Raw genomic sequence first — 17,743 nt, forward strand, 5'->3', positions numbered from 1 at the left:
GGCCTTTGGCAATGGATTGCTTCTTTATTTATGTCCATGCGAACTGCATGTCCGCTTCCTATCACCAATCCTATCAACTTCTTGGCTTGCTGTTCGCCAACCAGTGTGGGCGTTGTATGACCTCTCCTCCAGCAGTCGTGGGAGTTCCGGGTGCCGGGACTAGCAATCCTCCCTGATTCTAATGAGTCTAGTCATGGGCTTTATAATCGTTCCTCGGGTAGACCGTAGTGATTTGACAAGTTTCCGCAAAACAATGACCGCCATCCATACTCCGCGTAGTAGTTGTGGTCCCGTCACAAATCCACGTTCCGGTGCTTTTCGTGGCCATAAGGCCGATATTTCGCTTCAGTGTCCGCCAGCCTCAGACAGCAATTTCAGGCAGCCTCTCGACAGAGTATTTTCCCTTTCCAACCGCAATCAAAGGCACACCTGGAACCTTCCTCAGCTTTTGTCTCAGCGCCCTATCGTTCGTTCCGACCAGGTAGCAGCGGTTCTTCGTGACGGTGGTGACAATGCAGTCGTCGGCGTACGTGCCAGAATGCGAGCACCTCAATCGCTCGAACCGCTCGTCCTTCGCGAGGCGTAGCGCCAGGCGGAACTTCGGTCCCAGCTTCTCAAGCTCGGCGATCGTGCATTCCGTTACGACGGGTGTGCACTTGGCGAGGAGGAGGTCCATCAGGCCCATGACGACGTCGATCTTGTGGCGGACCGTGTGCGCGAAAAAGTTGGTGTCGAGAATGATGTGGTATGGGGGGTCCCAGGTCTTGGTTCGATTGAAAGTAGAGTCCCGAGGGGGCCTGGGGGATGTGTCGGACGAGATCGGCATCGTTCTTCTTGGTCGTCGACTTCGATTCTGTTTCGGTCGGTTTGGCAGCAAGAGCGTGGCGGCGGCCAATTAGGCGCTTGGCCTGGAGAACGTCAGACACGATACAACTCGAGTCGCTTGGAGAGTTCCTACCTGGCCGAATTTTCTCGTCTTTTTGGCGACACCCATGTTTTGTTGTTTGGTCGGATGATGGTTGGATGGGCGGGAAGATTGATGCAGCGATGCGATGCGCTTGGGACGTTTTCTGCCGCGAACTTTTAGGCGGTGAGAAATGCCTCCCTTATCGGCGCCTGTGCACAAAGTTATGCATCCTGATCGGGTCCGCACAATATGTGGGTCTAGATCCGTCTCGGCACCGAGAGAGTCCGGCGGCGGCAGTTCATCCGTTTCTCGTCATGTTCTTTCAGACCAGGTCACGATATTGATACATCAGATCGTCCATAGATATAAATGCGGTTTGATTTCAGTCTCCTTATGAAATCAGTTTACAATTCGAGTATACATACATGAGCGGCGAACTATTACGAATGAATGACAAGAAAGTCGTTGGCCCTCGGCTGATGGTCTGACTCAGTTCTTTCCTAAAGGCAGGTCCATCACTATTCAAATGTGAACCCAACAGCAAAAGTAACGTGTGAGGCTTTCATGAAGTCAACTGGGCTTTTGACACGATAGCTTTTGCGACATATTTTAGCGTCCCTGGTCGTTGACTACCGGGGTTCCCCCTCAACGGCCAGGCCCGACACAGCGCTGAGTGGTGGACGCAAATATTTCCGCGTGCGCCACGTGCTAGTTCATGAATTCGAACCCGCTCATCCGGTTCTGCATCTCGCAATTGATCTCACCCCACAGACTTTGATTCTCCGGGGGCGGGGAAGCGGCGGGCGAATACTAGGATTGTGAAAGAAAATTGCGAAAGAAAAATCCTATAATTACCAGAGAGTACCTCACAAGGGGCACCAAGATGTTTCCTCACTAACCGTGATCTCCTGTGCTGTGTTGATGTCCTCATGATGTCCGTCTCTTTGGCAGTCCTGATTGGGCTTGCCTCCACAGCAGTGTTTGCATCTCCTTTAGCGGTAGAGGCGTCTTTTGACTGGCAAAAGACTGACTACGTGTAAGTCGCGGTCGCACTACTTGAGCCCGCACTGACAAGACACACACCTAGGCTTGCATTCGGCGATTCTTACACATTTGTGCAAGGAACACAAGGGTACTGGGGATACAGTTTCATCGGCTCTCGGCTCAACATATCGTTCACTCCCGAACAGCTCTTGACGGACCGCATTGTTCCAGGGCAAAATACCTCATCAGCTGGTGGTCCCAATTGGATCGAAGAACTTACTGGTTGCAAGGAAGGCTTGCCACGAGACTGCGAGATTCAGTTATGGAACTTTGCATTCGCTGGCGCTGATGTATCCACTACTTTGTGAGCTGAGCATCTGGTGATTCAGATAATCTTCTTAGACGGCTAATTTCCACCAAGTGTTCCACTCCACCATGACTACACATTATCGTTCCAAAACCAAGTATCCCAGTGGAACGAGGATGGCAAATCGGTCATCGACGCAGACACCAAAAACTCCCTCGTGGCTTCTTTTATTGGAATCAATGACATCAACGACATGGCGAACTTCCAATTTCCTGTTCAAAACTTGACAGACTTTGAAGAGCTGTACACTGCGGTCATCGCAGAGCAGTTTGAAGCCCTTGAAACCGTATATGAAGCTGGATATCGCAGCTACCTCTTCCTCAACTTACCTCCTCTGGACAAGACGGTATGGCCTTTCGTCAGATCTTCCAAGCCCCCTTCTAACTATAGACAGCCTGCTGCACAAAGCGATCCTACTCGGAAGCCAAACACGACGATGATAAAAACTTTTAACGATGTTCTCAACCAAACAGCCAAAGCCTTCACAGAAACACACCCCGGGGCGACTGCGTTGGTGTTCGACACATACACCTGGCTCACCCATGTGTTCGATAATGCGGCCACTTTCGGCATCACCAACACCACGTCGTTCTGTCCCAAGTACAATGCGTGGGATATTGCGACTAACTACGCTTCGTACGGCTGTCAGCCAATTGGTGAATACTTCTGGTACAACTCGGGGCACATCACATACGCTGTTTCCCAGCTGCTTGGCTCCAAAGTGGATGAGTTCTTGGCTCAAAAGAGCGGACAGTGCGGTGAGAAGCATAACACTAGTTCATCGTGGGGAACTCGATGGGTTGATGGGATCGCAAGTTAGGAGTAGAAGCCATGTACGGAGCTCTTGTGAGTGGGCGTGTTTCGTGCCGACACCCATTCCCGTCAGGTTTTGAGGTAGGGTTTTGCTAGCTGGGCAGTGTCCACATCACAAGCAGTATGTAGTCCGTATATCCTACATCTATACCTAGTGAAGCGGCTATGTTTCCAATACGTATTTTTATCGCTGTTATCGCTGCCCTCGTCGCTATAACCGTCTTTATCACTGTCATAGTCGTCATTCATCGTCGTTATTGTTTTCGCTATCCCTGTCGTTTTCCCTACTATTCTTGTTCTCATTAAAGTTTTAGGCATTTACGAGTACACTGCCCGAATAGCTAACTAACACCGCTCGGCTAGCTAAGCCCTTAACTGAAGCCAAGTTTGCTTATCAATGCCAACGACAGCTCAATTTGCAATTTCTCGCGCGCCATTCTCATGGTCTCATTGCACATCTACTCGGCCTACGCTCAGTGTCGGCCTGGACTCGCATGAAAGACATGGGCAAAAGTGATAATAAGTTGTCCGTGTAAGTATCCTAAGCCTCCCACCAATCAGGAGTATTTCCACATTACCTATGCGGAAGGGCACCACTCTAGAACATCGGCCGAACGCTATAACCCGATTTATCATAGTAACCCTATAGGCCACCCTGCTGCCAGCGTTACGCTTTAATGGCTAATTTGCGTCGTGATGAATCTGCCCTTTCTTACCCTCTATTGCTCGTTTTCACGTAGTCACTTGGCCTAAATCTCCGATGTTCAAGCTTTCATAGTGTTCGTACGTGTTTATTATGGGGCAGCGATGAACAGAGGAAATCGAGGGAGGAACGAAGAGTGTAGCTTCCTAATTTAATACACACAACGTGAAGAGCCGGCATAGTGGCCCGTTAGGTGCCTATAGCCCTTAAGGCCACTAGCAGAACACGCTGAAGGGCCGATGTTGTCAGGGGGGGTGGTCCCGCGTAGGTATCCTTTCTCTGCATTCACAGCGCGGGTGGCTCGGCGCCGAGAGGAACACCGGAACGGACCGTGAAGTGGGGGCTCGTCAATGGACAGCCCGAAACCGGAGCCGGCATATCGGCGAATATCCGATGAGGTGTCGTATCCCTTTGAGTGTTTACAAGTTTCAGCATCTCACATTCTGGCCGAGAATAGTGTAACATTAACGAAAAGCAAGCTTCGGAAATCTCAAACCACGCAGCTGTCAGCAGCGGATGTGCATATCCAGGCTTGTCGTTCTGGTCTTGCCCGCTGTGCTATGCGCCCCAGCATATGCGCAGGCATCAAATCATATGGGCTTTTCTTATGATTCGATCGGATAACTTTCTGATTGGAGTCGGATGCCATGCTGAGTCTCAGTGGTCCCGTAGTCTCGGGTTCTTTGCCCAGCCCACGAGACCACAAGCCCATCAAATCCACTCTTTTCCTGGATTCGCACGGCTGCATGAATGCTGAAACATGAAGTCGTTCTACGATTTCGCAGTGGTTTATTCACGCGAGACCAACCGGGAATTTTAGGCTTGACTCGACGGAAGAGAAATATCACGGTGGCTGGTGGGACGAACACCCTCCTGATTGGCGCGCATAGCCAGCAAATTCCAACACCAACCCAATGGCCACGAACATCGGCGCAAACCCCGTTCACGAAGCGGCCTGGGTAGTGGGGCGGCCACGAGTTATGCTTGCTTTTGCAGACCAACCCCATCCAATGCGAGGACGTCATCGTGCCCAAGAGCTGTACGAATGACCGCATGCATGGTTGCTTCCCCGGCAAATGTTTGCTCCAGCAAAGCTCTCAACGCTGTGACAGGCCAGAACAGGACGTTCCAAGCGCATCTAGCCATGAGATACTCCACATCGCGTAGAGGAGATGCCGTGCAGATCACTTATTTTGGCACCACATCTTGGTGCGGTACCACGTTCTGCGACCGTGGGGAAGCAGACCGCCTCCCGCTCGTCCGCCCGCCGCCGATGGCCTCGGTTCCGGGTCGAGAGTATAAAAGGGCGCCGGGATTTAGTTTGGGACAACTGCAAGCGCACAAGCTTGAGTTTATGTGCTTTCTTCCAGCTGAGTCGTGAACCTTCAACGGCCGCCCACAGGGTATTCTCCGGGTTTTACGAACGAGCTAAATATTACCATTTCTGGAGAGTAGATCTTCCCCGCACCCATCCCCGAATCAAACTTCTTGGGGTCCAGTTTTACCCCGGACTGTACTCCTGTTGGCCGCCATCACGAGTCTGGGGAATCCAATGGGGTAAACCCATTTGAAGCGATTAGGGATAACACACGCGACAACATTTCAGATTCAGTTACTGCACTGCAGGATAAATACAATCATTCAAAAGTCAACAACCAAGAGCTGTTTTACCCAACCACACGATAATGGCGCTTTTCAGCCTTGGCAGAGGCAAAGGCCTCCAGACAGGTGTGACGATTTGCTGCGTCAGTAATCTCAACAGCAGAGCACTCCTCCCGCCCAAAGATTGCATCAATCTGACTTATCCCCTCATAGTTAATCGCTTTTGTGCTTTTTGGTTACGACCAAGGCGTCTTCGGAGGAATTCTTCAGATGGAAGACTGGCTTGACCAGTTCGACCACCCATCCGATTCAGAAACTGGCATCATCGTATCCTGCTACAACCTAGGCTGCTTGGCTGGCTGTGTTTGTGGGTTCCAACGAACACTTGAGGTTGAAGACCTACGCTGACCCATCGAGCGACAGTGAACTTCATTTTCGGAGAGACACTGGGACGTCGAAAAACAATTTGGACCGCCATGGCGCTGGTCATCATTGGCGCTACGCTGCAAGCATCAGCGTTCACGGTTCCACACCTTGTCATCGGAAGACTTGTGACGGGTCTAGGCACGGGCATGAAAACCTCCACAGTTCCGATGTAAGAGTCCTTACCAGGCCTTCAAGCTCATTATCTTAACCCCAAACAGGTACCAATCTGAACTCTGCGACCGCAAGTATCGAGGCCGTCTTGTTTCCGCCGAGACACTCTTTGTGGGCGTAGGCATTGTTTTTGCTTACTGGTACTGGACCTTTGCTCCACTGGCTTCGGTCATGAATGCTGACAAGAACCAGGTTCGATTTTGGAATGTCCTTCGTCGGTGGGCCTATCGCATGGCGCCTCCCGCTCGCCTTCCAGATCATCTTCGCTCTCGTCGTCATCGTTCTGGTCTTTGCTCTTCCCGAATCACCCCGCTGGCTGTTCAAGCATGGCCGCGAACAAGAGGCCGTCCAAGTTCTTTGCGACGTCTTTGACAAAGATCCCACGGATGACTACATCCGCGCGGAGGTGTATTCCATCCACCACGCCATTGAGTTGGAAGCGTCTGAGAAGACTCAGTCGTCCTTCATGAGCATCTTCAAGAACGATCGCGTCAAGACTGGCCAACGTGTCCTTCTCGCATGGGGAGCGCAGTTCATGAATCAGCTTGGCGGTATCAATCTCGTGGTCTACTACATTCCCAGCGTTCTGGTACAAAATGTAGGAATGACGGCACACATGGCCCAGATCATCGGCGGATGCGTTCAAATGATGTTCATGTTCGGATCGATTTTGCCTGCTCTTACCCTGGACCGAATGGGTCGTAGAAAAACGATGATCTGGAGCAGTGCTGGGCTGGGCGTCTGCATGCTCATGATCTCGATTCTCCTCTCTCGAGTGGGGTTTTCCAACGGGCACGCATGTGCTTCAGCTTCGGTGGCGTTCTTCTTCCTGTAAGTCCACGAGTATGGTTATCCGTTCGTCTACATATCACTAACAGGTTTTAGATATAACCTCATCTTCGGCATGGGCATGAACTGCGTCCCATGGGTGGTTGTGCCCGAGATTCTTCCCCTTCACGCCAGGACCCGCGGTACCGCTGTCGGCATCAGCTCCAACTGGCTGTGGAACTTCTTCGTCGTCATGATTACACCAGTCATCATCAACCGATTACAATGGAAGGCGTACCTAATCTTCGTCGTGACCAACTTCGCATTCATCCCGCTCATCTACTTCTTCTATCCCGAAACTAGCAATTTCCGCCTGGAGGAGATTGATGAGTTCTTCACTCAGGGTCGCAACCCAGTGAAGGTCGCCAAGGAGATGCAGAAGGCTATGAAGAGTGGACAGGATATCTCCGGAGCGGATGCCGAGAAGACTGTATCTGGCTCTTCGGATAAGGAGAAGGTACAAGTGGAGCATTCATGATCCACATAGGCAAGCAGCTTGGCTCACTAGCCATTGAAATTATGCGAAGCAAGCTTCTCTAGTAGCTTTCTATTTCTACCAAGAATCATTGCCCAGAATGTTTCAGAACAGTAGCTTCGCCGAATGCGAGAAATTCATATTCGACGCTTACCTTATCTACAAGACCTTGAATACCACCTTCTCATTGGAGACCTTACCCTCCTCAGAGAGCTTGAAGCCCTCAACCACAGTCTCCAAGCCGCCAAGCTCCCTCACCTTACTCGTCTTCAGGTTGCCATTTCTCAGAAGCTGAGGCAAAAGCTTCAGATACTTCTCCCACACCTTCTTGTCTTCAGGCGTTTCGTCTCCACAGTTATCAAACCGGAACGGGAGAGCCCTCTCAAACACAGTGTAAACGATCGTCCACTCAATCTTCGCCCACGGGTTCACAGCCTTGATCTCTTCCTTTACCGGCGGCATGACAGGAATGAGCGTAAGAACGTGATCTCCTTCACTCCCCTCGAGTGCCTGCGCGATCTTCAATGTTGAGCCGTGCTCTGACACAGTGTCGAAAGCGCGCTTCAGCTTCCCGCCTGTGACTCTCTTGACTTCTTCAACCCACTCTCCGTGATAATCGATCACGACATCCGCTCCCAGCTCCTTCAAGAACGGATTATTCTTCGGCGAGGCAGTGGTGATGACTTTCAAACCGCTCAACTTTGCCAACTGAATGGCATAGTTTCCGACACTAGTCGCACCGCCGTAAATGAGCACCCACTCCTCAGTGCCTTTTCCTGAATCCGGCTCAGGGAGACCAAGACGTTGATACAGAGCTTGTACAGCTGTCCCCAGAGCAAGACCGACAGTCGCAGCACTCTTGAGCTCTACGTTCTCGGGAACTTCGAATAACAAACTCGCTTCAACAGGGATATACTCTGCGTACCCGCCGCGGATTGGGTTTGCAGGAGTTCCATTTTGGCTAGTGCCCTGCACAAAGCCGGCGACGCGCTGACCCTTACGCCAAGCAGAGCCGTTGGGATCCTCAATCGTTCCGGCGAAGTCGGCGCCGACAATCAGACCGGCCGGGGCGGGTGGGGCGATGGGTGGGGAGCCTTTGACGGATTTCCAGTCGGTGGGGTTGAGGGCGGAGTAGTGCACTTTGACGAGGACTTCTCCGGAGCCGGGTGCCGGGATTGCGGTGGATTCAACGGAGACAACGCCGTTGCCTTGGGTGATGAGAGCTTTCATAGAAGACATGTTGGAGTAACTGTTATGATTTGGGAGCATACAAACAATGCAGGTCTGTTTGCAGATGTGGATGGGGCTTTTTGGTAGATAACGTTATTGATTGATAGCTCATAATTGCAGCTTGGAACTCTGTCTCTTTAATCGTATGTGAAGATTTCCGGTAGACGATTGAAATTTCTAAGCATACTTTCGGCGCCGAAATCCTTTGAAATGTGAAACTAAAGCCGCCCCCTGAAAGGCTCGACGATCTCTAACCCGGGTCGGCGAAAAGAAGACATATCGCGAAGCGCGAGTCCGAGCCACCCAAACGGGTTACGTTGAGAATAATACGTTATGAGGGCCAAGGGACATTGGTAAGCACGATTACGCCACACGGCTTAATAAACTACCCGCGTGCGGATCGGCGTCGGTGTGGGTGTTCCGCCGTTTGGATTGGATCTTTTGTGCGCCACGAACTAGCCCAAAGTAGATGTTAAGTAATATCACCGCGGCATTCCGTGGCATTTGCCATTTGGATATATAACGTTATGGCCCCTTGAAAACGTTGACAGATATCTCAAGCACAGTGATGGCGATATTGGTGGGGATTAAGTCGACATTGTAATCAAAAATGCATGTTTCTCATGAAGCCACTTTGAAATAAATAGTCATGGTGAGTACCTGCAAACAAAGGCGAAGTGGGAAAATAGACATTGGGTCTTTGCCAATATTCTGTCATTAACTGCGGCTATTCAAGTGTGACTTAGACATGGCGAATATCAAAAAGGTCGCGATTCTAGGTGTAAGTCCCTTCAGCTATCTACATAGTAGCCAAACACATAACAACAAACTCCTAATCTCCAGGCCACGGGCTCCCTCGGAGAGGTACTGGTTCCCTCACTTGTTGCCGCAGATTTCGACGTCACTTGCGTTCTACGCAAGGATAGCAAGTCCCAGCCGCCGGACGGAGTGCGAATTGTGAAAGCATATTACACCGACACTGCATTGCTCACCGAGGCTTTGCGAGGCCAAGATGCAGTCGTAGAAGCGTTCAACCCTGCAGCATCCGTCCACCAAACAGCCATCCTCCAGGCTGTCGTCGCCGCCGGGGTGAGACACATCATCACACCAGACTTCAGCGGGAACACGTTTCACCCCAACGCCAAGGATGTTCTCATTTTCAACCCCAAGCTGGAAGCACAGCGAGAACTGGATAGGGTGGTTGCCGAGTCACAGGGCAGATTGTCATGGACTGCGATTGTTACCGGCCCGTGGTATGACTGGACGATTAAGAAGGGGATATTTTGGGTGGACCAAGAGAGGAAGATCGTGACGAGATACGGTTCTGGAGATCAGAAGTACAGCATGAGTCGCCATGCCCTCAACGGCGAGGCTCTGGTCGCTGTGCTCAGAGACCCTGGAAGATACCGGAATCGGCCGGCGTATTTCGCCAGTCATACTGTCTCGACGAACCAGATTATTGGAATCATCAAGGACTTGGGCCTCGAAGGATGGAAAGTTGTTGACGTCGACTTCGATGGCCTTTTTGAGGAGGCTCACCGGATGTGGCAAGAGGACACGGAAAATGGGGTTCAGGATAGGTTGAAGTCAAAGGCTTACGCAGCGCTATCTACTGTGGCGCTGTTGGATGAGGCAAATCGGTATGGGTCCAACTTTGCGGATTTGGTAGAAGATGGTTATGATGAAGGGGATGCGAAGTTGAGAGAGAACTTGGCCAATTTACTTTGATAATGCTGATTGTATTATTGACGGCAATGACTAGCGACATCGTTTGAAAGGCTTAAACACATCCACTCTCGAAGAGAGGTCGTATTCTGAGGGGAAATGTTCAAGAGCTTTGCTAGTCGGGCAGTGTCATTTGGCTATCCGGGCAGTGTCCATACACACGTATGTAATCCGTGGCCTGTTTCTAAAGCGACTACATTTCCTATTCTCGCCGTCGTCGTCGTCGTCGTCGTTATCGTCGTTGTCGTCGTTGTCGTCGTCGTCATCCTTATTATGACTGCTATTGTTCTCTCTATATTTCCAGACTGTAGGGGACACTGCCCGAATAAGAAAATGACACTGCCCGACTAGCGAAACTCATGTTCAATGGCGTCGCTACGTTCCATACAAATGCTTTGGGACGGGTGGGGTGCACGAGAGGCAGATACCCCTCCTTGCAGGTATGCACGCAGACGCAGAAACGTTCTAGAAGGCGCGACAGGAGGCAAATAGGACGACCTTCCCAGTCGGCCTCGCCGGTAGGTTGTATGCATGCCGTGCCAGGGGTACACTGCCAGTGCCCCTTTCGCTTGCTCGGATGGAGTGCTACTCGACTAGAGACTGAATGGTACTAGAGAGGTTTTTCTCACATGCATCGTTCTTCTGCGCAAACCAATCATCGTGGCTGAAACAACCCCGGAGTTCTGTTGGATCTCATACATGTACATTAGGCTTTGGCGCTGGGCTGGAGGAAGCGAGGTCAAATCCATGAGCATTGTGACTTCAGTATGCTGAAATGGTTTTACTACCTTCACTATGTTAAAGGCAGGTTTTCGTGCCGAAGTACGACACTTGGATCACGGAACCACGCCATACAGAGAGAATATGCCTAGTTTATTCACGAACAGGGACGGTTACAGTGGCTGATGTTAATATCGATCACTGGACAGTCGAATCAACCGTGATAGGGTGATTTAGCGCAGTGGGATGTTCATAACTAGCAAGAACATGTTCCTTTACAGGGTGGACTTCACTCATGGTGAGCCATAGAACCACGGGCCTGTATGAATGGGAAAGAGGAAGTCCTGGGGCACCTTTTTGTCGACGGTCACAGGAGGAAGGCCTGGTCATAGGACAAAATGTATCAAAATGATGATAGAGCCCCAATAATCACAACTAGAATCGGCAGCTCCGTTGACGGAGTACATCATTGGGATACGTTTGGCAAAGTGACTGACGATCACCAACAATGATCAAAGATGCCGTCTCGTTGTCACACGCTGGCTGTCAGTGACGGAGAGGCCGACCGGTAATGTCTGCCGATTGGCGAAGGATGGTCGATAACGCTGAATGAGCAGGCCATACCACAAAGCTGTCAGCCTCAAGTTACCTCATGACGGCAAAATTCGCCCCAAGTGTCAGGGACGCCACAGAACCAATTCTCTCCATCTGCCCTGAGTGCGCCCACTGTCACCCCGTCGTTCGCTCACCAAAGTCAAACCGTCCAAGACTTGAAGACTTTTCTAGGTTCGTCTGGGCAATTGAAGTAAAAAGTCCAAGAAAAGCACAGCCAGGCTGCTGGCAGGTCTGGGCAATCTTCAGAAGACCACGGGCTTGGATACCGGATGCTGATTCGCTAGGTGTGAAGGATCGAATCGGCTTGGTAATTGCTTGGGTTTCTTGGACGTCTTGGACTTTTGATCGGGTACGGTGGGTGCGTGTGCGGCGCGGTAGTCAACACCAGGGTGGCGGTACGTATGTAGGCTGGGCGTTGTGTGCCTATGGTGACACGACGGGGGATGTAGACGGTTGTGGGCCAATCGTGTAGTGGTGTGTATCGTCCTGAATGGTATGGGCAAGCTACTACCCGAGGAATCGACAGTTCATCGGACCGTCTGCTACTGAATGGACAGTCTCGTAACTGTGAACAAAATACGGCGGAGGAGGAGTCCACTGGAGGAAGACAGCTTGATCAAGGTCGGGAATCGGGCCTCTAGCTGTATTAGGAAGTATTGGAGGAGGACCCGGGTGCTCTATCGGCGGAAAGACGAATGGGGGGATACTGTCAGGCAGTCCGCGGGGGAAAGCTGAGCAGGTGGGCGAGGTGGGAGGAAATGACATTCGATAGAGATGGCGAGCGGAGCGTTCGTTGGAGGCACTCGAGGTCTTGGCCGCTTGGCGGGGGAGCGTGTTTTATAGAAATTCCAAGCATGCGTGCCTTTTGAGTTGGCTGTGAGTGGGCGACTCGCGCAAGGCCTCGGGAGAGACATTGGTGTTGACAAGACGAGTGGGATGGATGGTCCGGGGATCTGGACGGGACGGGGGCCACAGGGAGGGACGGGAGCCTACACGTGGGGGAATCGGGGCCCGTGATTCGGCAGCTGCGGGTCCCGCCAGGGGACGGGAGTGGGGCCGTGGCTTGCCGTGCGCGCTTGGCGCTTCCTGTGAGCCCGAGTCTTGGCGCTTGGCGCGCCAAGTCGCTTGGGAGGCCCCACTGCGGTGCATTCACATCTCGCTCGGTAGCGGCCCTCGGTGGCTGTTTTGGGCAACGCGTCTCCCTTGTTTCCCGTCTGCTGCTGCTGACGTCCTCACGATATCTCACTGACAGAATTTCACTTTTACTGCTTAGAGGCCTTGAAGATGAGAGAAGTCCGTGCAACTATGGACAGCCATTGGTTACCCTAGGGTCCCTCATCGAAGACCGGGCTCATCATGCTCCCCACCTGCTGCCACCTTCGTCGAACCAACGAGCAACCATGGCCCCGAAGATGTGGTGAAAGCTGAGGATCCCGGCAGACGCACTGCAACGCTCGTCAAGTCTCCAGGCCTGTCATTCGCACGTGGAGGGTGGCCGTCAGTCGTATGCTCATCTTCCTAGATACCAGCTGCCCATTCCGTCCCAACCCATACATCCTCCAAGCCAGCCCAGCCCTCAGCTCGTCGTCCCATGTATCCGTTTTCTGCCACCGAAGAGCTCCACCATCATGCACAATGTTTTCATGAGTTGGAATCGCCGTGTATCTGAAAGTGTTCTTGATCCTTACGCTGAGTACTAGAATACGATTTTCCCCGTGGCCCCGAGTTCGTGTGGAAAGCCTAGTCGCCAGGCTCACGAACAGTGCCGATGACGCTCATGACTACTTCTAAGTATTACTCAGTTCAGTAGGATCGAAAATGAAGTCTCAATCACTCATTGTCTTTGACATTTGATGGACTATTCCGAATAGAGGAGGCACACCTGGAACACCTGCGCCAAGCATGTTCCTCCAGGGAGGCACCCGTCGTCAAATTCTGATCCAAGCCCATCGACGGGTCCGCCGCACCTGCAGATGGTGTCCATAAGTGGCGAGCCCATGTCGGCGGATTTACGGTTTGCAGAATGGAGTGTGGCATGCCCTTGTTCCACTTTGGCCGATGTTGGTCTGAAGCCTGCACCCTCCGCCGCAGCTGGGCTCTCTCCCACGCCTGAGCAGTACACGGGTCGATACCTTGCGTGACCATGACTGCCAGGCTGCATGTCAAGATGGTGGGCTGTCTTGTGGTGGACCATGGTTCGCCTGCGATCGACCTGGCGGATGGTATATATCTTCTGCATCTGCCCGCCCTGTCCTCCCGCTTCCATGTCGACTTCTCGAACAGCATCAACCTTCCCGGCCTTGCCTTCCGCGCCACCCTAAGGGTTTTTGGTCTCTTCTTCGGACCTGAGTTGCAGCAATTTGCATCAGTCTAGTACACTCTTTACGACCACATTCAAAGAAGACTGGTTCCTGCGCATTTGCGCCAGCAGACAAGATGACTCTGCACCAGTATGATTACATCTTTGCCATCGGCACCATCTTCGCGTTCCTTGATGCGTGGAACATTGGTATGTCATAATCAATCTCCATCTCATCTCATCACCAAACTAACCTGACCCCCACACAGGTGCCAACGATGTCGCCAACTCGTGGGCCACCTCGGTCTCATCCCGATCCATCTCCTACATCCAAGCCATGTCCCTCGGTTCTGTCCTCGAATTCGCCGGCTCCGTCGGTGTTGGTGCCCGTGTAGCCGACACCATCCGCACCAAGATTGTCGACATCGACATGTTCGAAGACGACCCCGCCCTCCTCATGCTCGGCATGTGCTGCGCCGTTACCGCCTCCGCCATCTACCTCACCTTCTGCACCAAGATCGGTCTCCCAGTTTCCACCACCCACTCCATCATGGGTGGTGTCATCGGCATGGGTGTCGCCCTCATCGGCGCCGAGAACATTCACTGGGTCTCAGAAAGCGGCAGCATCGACTCTGGCGTTGTCTCTGTCTTCCTCGCTTGGATCATCGCCCCTGGTCTCGCCGGTGCTTTTGGTGCCATCATCTTCACTATCACCAAGTATGGCGTCATGCTCCGCAAGAACCCCGTTGTCAAGGGTCTCATGCTCGCCCCCGTCTACTTCGGCATCACCGCCTCGCTGCTCACCATGTTGATCGTCTGGAAGGGTGGTTCCATCAAGGTTAACTTCACCGATGCCGAGACTGCGGGCATGATTATCGGCGTTGGTGCCGCTTGGGCCCTCGTCGTCACCATCTTCCTCATCCCGTGGCTGTACCGCATCGTCCTCAAGGACGACTGGCAGCTTCGCTGGTGGCACATTCCCCAGGGTCCCCTCCTTCTCCGCCGCCCTGAGCCTCCCGTCCAGCCCGAGGGTGCTTCCGGCGGTATCCGCGACTTCTACTCCGGCCACCTGACCAAGGAAGAACTTGATGCCGCCCGCGGTGGGGTCGTTCACACCCACAGCAACGATGTCGAGTCTGGCTCCGCCGACGGTGAGAAGAAGGTCGTCCAGGACAACACCGACGCTGAGGCCCACCCCCCTGCCCGCAACAACGACTACAAGCACAAGCCAATCGTCGGACCCCGTCCCGAGGGCGCCTTGTTCTCTGGCCCCGTGCTCTTCTGGATGCTCAAGAAGGTCTTCCTGTCCGGCGTCGACCAGGACATCATCAACATGCAGAAGAAGGAGAGCGTTCTTACCGGTGATCTCGAGGAGATGCACGCCCGCGTCCAGCACTACGACAACAAGGCCGAGTTCCTGTACTCCTTCATGCAAGTCATGACCGCCTGCACTGCCTCCTTCACCCACGGTGCCAACGACGTCGCTAACGCCATCGGCCCTTACGCCACCATCTACCAGATCTGGCACACCGGCGCGATCTCGGGAAGCAAGTCCGAGGTCCCCATCTGGATTCTCTGCTTTGGTGGTGCTGGTATCGCCCTCGGTATCTGGACCTACGGATACAACATCATGCGCAACCTGGGTAACCGATTGACGCTCCACTCTCCCGCTCGTGGTTTCTCGATGGAGTTGGGTGCTGCTTGCACCATCATTCTGGCCACCCGTCTCAGTAAGTTTTGCTCGCCATACTAGTGGAACGCTTTTTCTAACCCTATCGGCAGAGCTCCCTGTCTCTACCACTCAGTGCATCACTGGTGCCACCGTCGGCGTTGGTCTCTGCTCCGGTACCTGGCGCTCAATCAACTGGCGCATGGTTGGCTGGATCTACATGGGATGGATCATCACCCTTCCCACCGCCGGTATCATCTCCGGCTGCTTGACCGGTCTGATCGTCAACGCCCCCCGCTGGGGCATGGCCAACTAAGTGGCCCAAGTGAAATGAATGACATCACTACCAACGACTGGCTGATTGAGACCAAGGTCCGTCTCGACGATTAGACCTGTCGTTTCTTACCACCTGTACCCAAAATTGTTTCTTGTATCTTTTCGCCTTCTCTGGACACATAGACTACTCATACCCTCATTAGTTGTTGTGAAACTTCATACACGTCGGCCGTAGGCCTGTCAATGAAAATACCCAATGCCAACTATGTACAAAATATGTCGACACATCCTAAGGCGAGTCAGAATATGTCCGTCGCTCATTTGTCAAATCGCCACCAATCAAAGTTGAAAAGATAGTCCGATCCATCACCCGTGAACTTGAAGAACAGATCGTGGACCCCTCCAGCGCCGCTAACGGGACAGATCACAGATGTCCACGACTGCCATCCTCCAGACCCAGACACATCACACGTACCAACAAGAAGACCAGAGATACTGTCAAGGTGCAACTCAATGTTCCCCCCACCAGTCGCCGAGGCAACCTGAGCAGTGAAAGATGCCGCTCCATCCCCGAAGTCAACCCCCTTGACCTTGATGTAATCTCCATCATTGATGTATGCGACGCTCATCCCACCTTCGCTGGATGCTTCGACCTCGACTCCCTCCGACCACGCAATGAGCTCAGCCTCCTGACGCAAGTAAGGATCCAAATTAACAATCTGTGCCGGCCCCTCGGTTGTCATCTTCAGCTGGGGAATTGTTCCATCGGCGTTGTACTCAAAACTTTCCACGGCGACGGAACGCGTGAAGCCGCCGCCTCCAGGCAAGGCGCCGTTGTGGTAGAAGAAGTAGGACTTGCCGGCAAAGTCGATGATGCCAGGGTGGTTCGTGAAGCTGCCGCCCTCTGTGGGCATAATCTGGCCTTGGTAGGTCCATGGTCCCGTGATAGTTGGACCCGTCGAGTATCGAATGTCCTCGGGACAGCATACCGCCGCGAAAATCATGTAGTACAAATCGCCCCGCTTGTACACCCATGGAGCCTCCTCGAAGGTGGTAGCACGCGACGGGTTGCCTTCACGAGCCCCGAACCCTTCCGCGGTGAGATCCACTTTGGTGATTTCCCCGCTGTACGAGATCATGTCCTCGTTCAACTTGACATACAACAGATCCGGGTTGCCCCAGTACATGTACGCCTGCCCGTCGTCGTCAATGTAGACCGTCGGGTCAATCTGTCCGTTGCTGAGAAGAGGGGCGCCGATGGCGTCGACGTAGGGGCCTGTGATGGTGTCGCTTACGCCTACTCCGATGGACATGCTACCGTTGATCGCGGTCGTCGGGACGTAGAAGTAGAACTTGCCGTTGCGCTCAATGGCCTGCCCGGCCCACGCATTGGCCTCGGCCCAGGCGAAGGTGGCCACGTTCATGGGCGAGCCGTGGTACTGCCAGTTGACCATGTCAACGGAGGAGAAGAGGAGCCATTCGCGCATGTCGAAGTTGGTGGAGTTGTCTTCATCGTGGCCGGTGAAGAGGTAGACGCGATCCCCGACCACAAGGGGTGCTGGATCAGCTGTGTATTGTGTCTGCACGATAGGATTGTCGGCTTGAACACGAACAATGGCGGACAGAAGGCCACTGATCAAGAGGAATGACTTCATGATGGCCGAAGTTTGAGGCGTCTTAGTCATGGCGGCGGTAGTGGTCGGAGAGATGAAGGTCAGCGGAAAGCGGTTGAGATCCTTCGAATTGAAATAGCAGATGACTGGAGAGCGACCAGCATAATTATACTAAAAGGTACGGAAACTTCAGCAAAGTTCCCTACCTAATTTAATTGCCCGAGGCTGAAGTAATGAGATGTTACTCTACGTGCCATTGCGTCGCGATGTCAAACGCTGGATAATCATTGGTGCGGATGCATCGAATACCCGGCCCAAGC

General features: G+C 52.9%; 7 protein-coding genes across 7 annotated transcripts; 4 read left to right on the forward strand and 3 right to left on the reverse strand.

Annotated features, from left to right (window-relative positions):
* Positions 1 to 361: 361 nt before the first annotated feature.
* FCF1-0 (rRNA-processing protein FCF1) lies at positions 362 to 994 on the reverse strand (the record flags this gene model as incomplete). The annotated part of the gene is made up of 3 exons (XM_036634013.1): positions 362 to 763; positions 816 to 908; positions 959 to 994. 3 exons carry the CDS (start codon positions 992 to 994, stop codon positions 362 to 364), a joined length of 531 nt encoding a protein of 176 aa, XP_036499270.1.
* An 845-nt stretch (positions 995 to 1,839) lies between these two features.
* Positions 1,840 to 3,078, forward strand: aes1-4 (Acetylesterase; the record flags this gene model as incomplete). Its single annotated transcript, XM_036634014.1, has 4 exons — positions 1,840 to 1,943; positions 1,995 to 2,255; positions 2,313 to 2,604; positions 2,653 to 3,078. The coding sequence occupies 4 exons, from the start codon at positions 1,840 to 1,842 to the stop codon at positions 3,076 to 3,078; spliced, it is 1,083 nt and encodes a 360-aa protein (XP_036499269.1).
* A 2,381-nt stretch (positions 3,079 to 5,459) lies between these two features.
* Positions 5,460 to 7,279, forward strand: STL1-7 (Sugar transporter STL1; the record flags this gene model as incomplete). Its single annotated transcript, XM_036634015.1, has 6 exons — positions 5,460 to 5,519; positions 5,590 to 5,743; positions 5,800 to 5,971; positions 6,021 to 6,113; positions 6,166 to 6,804; positions 6,859 to 7,279. 6 exons carry the CDS (start codon positions 5,460 to 5,462, stop codon positions 7,277 to 7,279), a joined length of 1,539 nt encoding a protein of 512 aa, XP_036499268.1.
* A 156-nt stretch (positions 7,280 to 7,435) lies between these two features.
* Positions 7,436 to 8,515, reverse strand: ACTTS2-0 (Trans-enoyl reductase ACTTS2; the record flags this gene model as incomplete). The annotated part of the gene is made up of 1 exon (XM_036634016.1): positions 7,436 to 8,515. One exon carries the CDS (start codon positions 8,513 to 8,515, stop codon positions 7,436 to 7,438), a length of 1,080 nt encoding a protein of 359 aa, XP_036499267.1.
* A 739-nt stretch (positions 8,516 to 9,254) lies between these two features.
* On the forward strand, positions 9,255 to 10,234 carry CGCS363_v002168 (uncharacterized protein; the record flags this gene model as incomplete). Its single annotated transcript, XM_036634017.1, has 2 exons — positions 9,255 to 9,287; positions 9,350 to 10,234. The coding sequence occupies 2 exons, from the start codon at positions 9,255 to 9,257 to the stop codon at positions 10,232 to 10,234; spliced, it is 918 nt and encodes a 305-aa protein (XP_036499276.1).
* A 3,768-nt stretch (positions 10,235 to 14,002) lies between these two features.
* Positions 14,003 to 15,850, forward strand: pho-4-2 (Phosphate-repressible phosphate permease pho-4; the record flags this gene model as incomplete). Its single annotated transcript, XM_036634018.1, has 3 exons — positions 14,003 to 14,075; positions 14,135 to 15,595; positions 15,648 to 15,850. 3 exons carry the CDS (start codon positions 14,003 to 14,005, stop codon positions 15,848 to 15,850), a joined length of 1,737 nt encoding a protein of 578 aa, XP_036499275.1.
* Positions 15,851 to 16,127: 277 nt separating this feature from the next.
* On the reverse strand, positions 16,128 to 17,495 carry xynD-1 (Arabinoxylan arabinofuranohydrolase; the record flags this gene model as incomplete). Its single annotated transcript, XM_036634019.1, has 1 exon — positions 16,128 to 17,495. The coding sequence occupies one exon, from the start codon at positions 17,493 to 17,495 to the stop codon at positions 16,128 to 16,130; it is 1,368 nt and encodes a 455-aa protein (XP_036500255.1).
* Between the last annotated feature and the right edge of the window lie 248 nt (positions 17,496 to 17,743).

This window comes from Colletotrichum siamense (assembly GCF_013390195.1).
Source record: "Colletotrichum siamense strain Cg363 chromosome Unknown KSG_Cg363_contig02, whole genome shotgun sequence".
Taxonomy (NCBI): domain Eukaryota; kingdom Fungi; phylum Ascomycota; class Sordariomycetes; order Glomerellales; family Glomerellaceae; genus Colletotrichum; species Colletotrichum siamense.